The sequence below is a fragment of the Lagenorhynchus albirostris genome, chromosome 1 (assembly GCF_949774975.1).
Source record: "Lagenorhynchus albirostris chromosome 1, mLagAlb1.1, whole genome shotgun sequence".
NCBI classification, from domain to species: Eukaryota; Metazoa; Chordata; class Mammalia; order Artiodactyla; family Delphinidae; genus Lagenorhynchus; species Lagenorhynchus albirostris.
In genome coordinates this window covers 75367718-75375097 of record NC_083095.1, presented here as the reverse complement: position 1 = coordinate 75375097, position 7380 = coordinate 75367718, and the positions used below count along the sequence as shown (strand labels likewise).

The window sequence follows — 7380 nt, the reverse complement described above, 5'->3', positions numbered from 1 at the left end:
CTAAAGATGAAACAAACAACGATGAACAGCACAATAAATGAAATTAAAAATACTCTAGATGGGATCAATAGCAGAATAACTGAGGCAGAAGAACAGATAAGTGACCTGGAAGATAAAATAGTGGAAATAACTACTGCAGAGCAGAATAAAGAAAAAAGAATGAAAAGAACTGGGACAGTCTCAGAGACCTCTGGGACAATATTAAGGGCACCAACATTTGAATTATAGGGATTCCAGAAGAAGAAGAGAAAAAGAAAGGGACTGAGGAAATATTTGAAGAGATTATAGTTGAAAACTTCCCTAATATGGAAAAGGAAATAGTTAATCAAGTCCAGGCAGCACAGAGAGTCCCATACAGGGTAAATCCAAGGAGAACCATGCCAAGACACATACTAATCAAACTGTCAAAAATTAAATACAAAGAAAACATATTAAAAGCAGCAAGGGAAAAACAACAAATAACACACAAGGGAATCCCCATAAGGTTCAGAGCTGATCTTTCAGCAGAAACTCTGCAAGCCAGAAGGGACTGGCAGGACATATTTAAAGTGATGAAGGAGAAAAACCTGCAACCAAGATTACCCAGCAAGAATCTCATTCAGATGTGATGGAGAACTTAAAACCTTTACAGACAAGGAAAAGCTGAGAGAGTTCAGCACCACCAAACCAGCTTTACAACAACTGCTAAAGGAACTTCTCTAGGCAAGAAACACAAGAGAAGAAAAAGACCTAAAATAACGAACCCAAAACAATTAAGAAAATGGGAATAGGAACATACATATCGATAACTACCTTATATGTAAATGGACTAAATGCTCCCACCAAAAGACACAGATTGGCTGAATGGATACAAAAACAAGACCCATATATTTGCTGTCTACAATAGACCCACTTCAGACCTAGAGACACATAGAGACTGAAAGTAAGGGGATGGAAAAAGATATTTCATGCAAATGGAAACCAAAAGCAAGCTGGAGTAGCAATTCTCATATCAGAGAAAATAGATTGAAAATAAAGACTATTAGAAGAGACAAAGAAGGACACTACATAATGATCAAGGGATCGATCCAAGAAGAAGATATAACAATTGTAAATATTTATGCACCCAACATAGGAGCACCTCAATACATAAGGCAAGTAGTAACAGCCATAAAAGAGGAAATCGACAGTAACACATTCATAGTAGGGGGCTTTAACACCACACTTTCACCAATGGACAGGTCATCCAAAATGAAAATAAATAACGAAACACAAGCTTTAAATGATACATTAAACAAGATGGACTTAATTGATATTTATAGGACATTCCATCCCAAAACAACAGAATACACATTTTTCTCAAGTGCTCATGGAACATTCTCCAGGATAGATCATATCTTGGGTCACAAATCAAGCCTTGGTAAATTTAAGAAAATTCAAATTGTATCAAGTATCTTTTCTGACCACAACGCTATGAGACTAGATATCAACTACAGGAAAAGATCTGTAAAAAATACAAACACATGGAGGATGTACAGTACACTACTTAATAACAAAGTGATCACTGAAGAAATCAGAGAAAATTAAAAAAATACCTAGAAACAAATGACAATGCAGACACGACGACCCCAAATCTATGGGATGCAGCAAAAGCAGTACTAAGAGGGAAGTTTATAGCAATACAATCCTACCTTAAGAAATAGGAAACATCTCGAATAAACAACCTAACCTTGCACCTAAAGCAATTAAAGAAAGAAGAACAGAAAAGCCCCAAAGTTAGCAGAAGGAAAGAAACCATAAAAATCAGATCAGAAATAAATGAAAAAGAAATGAAGGAAACGATAGCAAAGATCAAAAGAACTAACAGCTGGTTTTCTGAGAAGATAAAGAAAATTGATAAACCATTAGCCAGACTCATCAAGAAAAAAAGGGAGAAGACTCAAATCAATAGAATTAGAAATGAAAAAGGAGAAGGAACAACTGACACTGCAGAAATACAAAAGATCTTGAGAGATTACTACAAGCAACTCTATGTCAATAAAATGGACAACCTGGAAGAAATGGACAAATTCTTAGAAATGCACAACCTGCCAAGACTGAATCAGGAAGAAATAGAAAATATGAACAGACCAATCAGAAGCACTGAAATTGAAACTGTGATTAAAAATCTTCCAACAAACAAAAGCCCAGGACAAGATGGTTTCAAAGGCGAATTCTACCAAACATTTAGAGAAGAGCTAACAGCTATCCTTCTCAAACGCTTGCAAAATATAGCAGAGCGAGGAACACTCCAAAACTCATTCTATGAGGCCACCATCACTCTGATACCAAAACCAGACAAGGATGTCACAAAGAAAGAAAACTACAGGCCAATATCACTGATGGGCATAGATGCAAAAATCCTCAACAAACTACTAGCAAACAGAATCCAACAGCACATTAAAAGGATCATACACCATGATCAAGTGGGGTTTATTCCAGGAATGCAAGGATTCTTCAATATACGCAAATCAATCAATGTGATACACCATATTAACAAATTGAGGAGAAAAACCATATGATCATCTCAATAGACGCAGAGAAAGCTTTCAACAAAATTCAACACCCATTTATGATAAAATCCCTGCAGAAAGTAGGCATAGAGGGAACATTCCTCAACATAATAAAGGCCATATATGACAAACCCACAGCCAACATCATCCTCAATGGAGAAAAACTGAAAGCATTTCCACTAAAATCAGGAACAAGACAAGGTTGTCCACTCTCACCACTCTTATTCAACATAGTTTTGGAAGTTTTAGCCACAGCAATCAGAAAAGAAAAGGAAATAAAAGGAATCCAAGTCAGAAAAGAAAAAGTAAAGCTGTCACTGTTTGCGGATTACATGATACTATACATAGAGAATCCTAAAGATGCTACCAGAAAACTACTAGAGCTAATCAATGAATTTGGTAAAGTTACAGGATACAAAATTAATGCACAGAAATCTCTGGCATTCCTATACACTAATGATGAAAATCTGAAAGTGAAATCAATAAAACACTCCCATTTACCATTGCAACAAAAAGAATAAAATATCTAGGAATAAACCTACCTAAGGAGACAAAAGACCTGTATGCAGAAAATTATAAGACACTGATGAAAGAAATTAAAGATGATACAAATAGATGGAGAGATATACCATGTTCTTGGATTGGAAGAATCAACATTATGAAAATGACTCTACTACCCAAAGCAATCTACAGATTCAATGCAATCCCTATCAAACTACCAGTGGCATTTTTCACAGAACTAGAACAAAAACTTTCACAATTTCTATGGAAACACAAAAGATCCCGAATAGCCAAAGCAATTTTGAGAACGAAAAACGGAGCTGGAGGAATCAGGCTCCCTGACTTCAGACTATACTACAAAGCTACAGTAATCAAGACAGTATGGTACTGCCACAAAAACAGAAAGATAGATCAATGGAACAGGATAGAAAGCCCAGAGATAAACCCACGCACATATGGTCACCTTATCTTTGATAAAGGCGGCAGGAATGTATAGTGGAGAAAGGACAGCCTCTTCAATAAGTGGTGCTGGGAAAACTGGACAGCTACATGTAAAAGTTTGAGATTAGATCACTCCCTAACTCCATACACAAAAATAACCTCAAAATGGATTAAAGACCTAACTGTAAGGCCAGAAACTCTCAAACTCTTAGAGGAAAACATAGGCAGAATACTCTATGACATAAATCACAGCAAGTTCCTTTTTGACCCACCTCCTAGAGAAGTGGAAATAAAAACAAAAATAAACAAATGGGACCTAATAAAACTTCAAAGCTTTTGTACAGCAAAGGAAACCATAAACAAGACCAAAAGACAACCCTCAGAATGGGACAATATATTTGCAAATGAAGCAACTGACAAAGGATTAATCTCCAAAATTTATAAGCAGCTCATGCAGCTCAATAAGAAAAAGACAAACAACCCAATCCCAAAATGGGCAGAAGACCTAAATAGACATTTCTCTAAAGAAAATATACAGACTGCCAACAAACACATGAAAGAATGCTCAATATCATTAATCATTAGAGAAATGCAAATGAAAACTACAATGAGATATCATCTCACACCGGTCAGAATGGCCATCATCAAAAAATCTAGAAACAATAAATGCTGGAGAGGGTGTGGAGAAAAGGGAACCCTCTTGCATTGGTGGTGGGAATGTGAATTGATACAGGCACTGTGGAGAACAGTATGGAGGTTCCTTAAAAAACTACAAATACAACTATCATATGACCCAGCAATCCCACTACTGGGCATATATCCTCAGAAAACCATAATTCAAAAAGAGTCAGGTACCAAAACGTTCATTGCAGTTCTATTTACAATAGCCCGGAGATGGAAACAACCTAAGTGTCCATCATTGGATGAATGGATAAAGAAGGTGTGGCACATATATACAATGGAATATTACTTAGCCATAAAAAGAAACGAAATTGAGGTGTTTGTAATGAGGTGGATAGACCTAGAGTCTGTCATACAGAGTGAAATAAGTCAGAAAGAGAAAGACAAGTACCGTATGCTAACACATATATATGGAATTTAAGGAAAAAAATGTCATGAAGAACCTAGGGGTAAGACAGGAATAAAGACACAGAGCTACTACAGAATGGACTTGACGATATGGGGAGGGGGAAGGGTGAGCTGTGACAAAGCGAGAGAGAGGCATGGACATATATACACTAACAAATATAAGGTAGATAGCTAGTGGGAAGCAGCGGCATAGCACAGGGATATCAGCTCGGTGCTTTGTGACCGCCTGGAGGGGTGGGATAGGGAGGGTGGGAGGGAGGGAGACGAAAGAGGGAAGAGACATGGGAACATATGTATATGTATAACTGATTCACTTTGTTATAAAGCAGAAACTAACACACCACTATAAAGCAATTATACGCCAATAAAGATGTAAAAACAAAACAAAACAAAACAAAAACCCCAGCGGAGTGTCATAGAACGAAACAAATTAAACAATACTAGTTTTGCTATACGTATCTTCCTGTTCCCCACTCTGCCCTGTGATGTTCTGATCTCTCCAGGGTCTAGAATGGAGAGCTCTGCTTTCCCTCTGCCATGCTCTTCCCTCCTGTTCTCCTAAGATCTATCAAGTTCGTGACCCTGAGTTGTAGTTACACTTGGTCCCTGTAGCCAGGCATAAAATTAATTGAAGCAATGGTTTCTTAACTTATGTTCCCAATTCTCTGTCAAAGAGGTCTCCAGACATATCCACAGCTCTTTTATCCCCCCGCTTTTTTCAGCACTCTAGTCCTTTTAAGGTCTCACCTGCTGAGATTCTTGTGTACTATAAAGAGAAACACAATCCATTACACCTATGCTTGGGTTCAACTTTTCTAACCTCTGGTAGAGTTTAGCTTTAAAGGCCAAACAAGGAACAATGTAACGATTCAAATTGCAGGCAGAGAAGGCTTTTCTGATTACTGCTTTAAACCTCATATGCACTATGCCCACCAATATAAAAAATGTCCTCCCATCAATTTTTGTCTTTGTAGGGGGCATGAAGTGCGTCCTGTGAGATGTTTGTGTTTGTGACCACCAGGTGGCAGTGGTTCCATTCCTCTCATTCCTCCAGTGCCTTAACTGTCAAAAGCATGACAGCTACTAGAGGATTTGCTCTTGATTGGCTGAGCCACCAACAGAAAGGCTATCTCGTGCATTAGAGAAGGAGAACTAAGACACAGGAGCAGCTCCTCAGGGGAGAAGATTTGGAATCATTAAAATTGTATCAAGAGTGTGATATCAGGATGGAGAACGTGCTGGAATGTGCATTCATAGTCTTGTGGCTTCAGCTTGGCTGTAAGTTGGAGGTTAAGAGATGAGAACCATAAGGGCACATTTATCCAAAGCTGGAGAGAAGAGAGAGAGGGGTTTAGTCTCAGCTCATCCCAGGTTTCTTGTTGGAATTTTTCAAAACTGCTGAACTGAAAGCTTTGTTTCATTTCTGATTTTGTTTTCCTGAACAGGGTTGAGGGGAGAAGACAAGGTGGAGCAGAGTCCTCAGACCCTGAAAATCCAGGAGGGAGACAGTCTCATCCTCAACTGCAGCTACACCGTCAGCAATTTTAACGGGCTGCTGTGGTATAGACAGGATCCTGGGAAGGGACCTGAACTTCTCTTCGCTCTTTACTCAGTTGGGGATGAAAAGCAGAACGAAAGACTAAAAGCCACCTTGTTAAAGAAGGGAAGCTCTCTGCACATCGCAGCCCCTAAACCTGAAGACTCAGCCACTTACCTCTGTGCTGCGGAGACACAGTGCTCCCCAGGCACCTGCAGCCTGTACACAAACCCTGCAGCTGGGGCTCTGGAATCAGGGCATCTTTGGTGTTTTCCTTCCTCGATGAAGTAGTTGCTTAGCAGCCAGAACCTCTTTCCAAGTAGTCCTATGGAGAATGAAATCTTGTGACATAGCCAGACAGCAGATTATTGTTCATTCTGTCCAGGATCCTGAGTGATACTGGTATTCAACTTTGTCTTTCATTAAAATGTTTAGGTCAGATTTTGGTATCAAGATGATAATAGTTCATTAGATAAGTTGCAACTTATGGCTCCTTTTCTATCTATAGAAGAATTTGTGCAGGGTTTTTAATAATTTTTTTTTAATTTTCAGAAAGTTCACTAGTGAGCCATCTAAGCATAGAGTTTTACTTATGGGAGAAACTTAATAATCCTTCAATTATGGATTCAGTTACTTTAACGGGTAAGGGGTTCTTTATATATTTGTTTTTTCTTGTGAAAGTTGGTCAATTTTGTTATTTCCGCACATAGTTTATTATTTGCTACCTTTACTTTCTTTTATTTATCTTGCTACTTTTTCTAGTTCTTTGAGTTGCAAGTTTGACTATTGATTCTCAACATTTCTTCTTTCCTAACAAATATAATTTAAATCCATAAATTTGCCTCTAATTACAAATATTCCTTGACTTCCAGTGGGGTTACGTCCCAATAAACCCGTAAGTTGAAAATATCTTAAGTCAAAAGTGCATTTAATACACCTAAACTGCAGACATCATAGCTTAGCCTAGCTTACCTTGAACGTGCTCAGAACACTTTTATTAGCCTACAGTTGGGCAAGATTACCTAACACAAAGCCTATTTTATAATATGGTGCTGACTCTCTCATGTAATTTATTGAATACTGTACTGAAAACAAAAAGCAGAGTGGTTGTCTGGGTTCAGACTGGTTTTGTTTTTGTTAACATCTTTATTGGAGTATAATTGCTTTACAATGGCATGTTAGGTTCTGCTTTATAACAAAGTGAATCAGCTCTACATATACATATATCCCCATATCTCCTACCTCTTGTGTCTCCCTCCCACCCTCCCTATCCCACCCCTC

General features: G+C 38.1%; 1 gene segment (V, D, J or C); it reads left to right on the top strand.

Annotated features, from left to right (window-relative positions):
• Window positions 1–5714: 5714 nt before the first annotated feature.
• On the top strand, window positions 5715–6390 carry LOC132528144 (T cell receptor alpha variable 20-like). The segment is given in 2 exon segments: window positions 5715–5840; window positions 6008–6390. Coding segments are annotated over 2 exon segments (435 nt in total).
• Window positions 6391–7380: the final 990 nt, after the last annotated feature.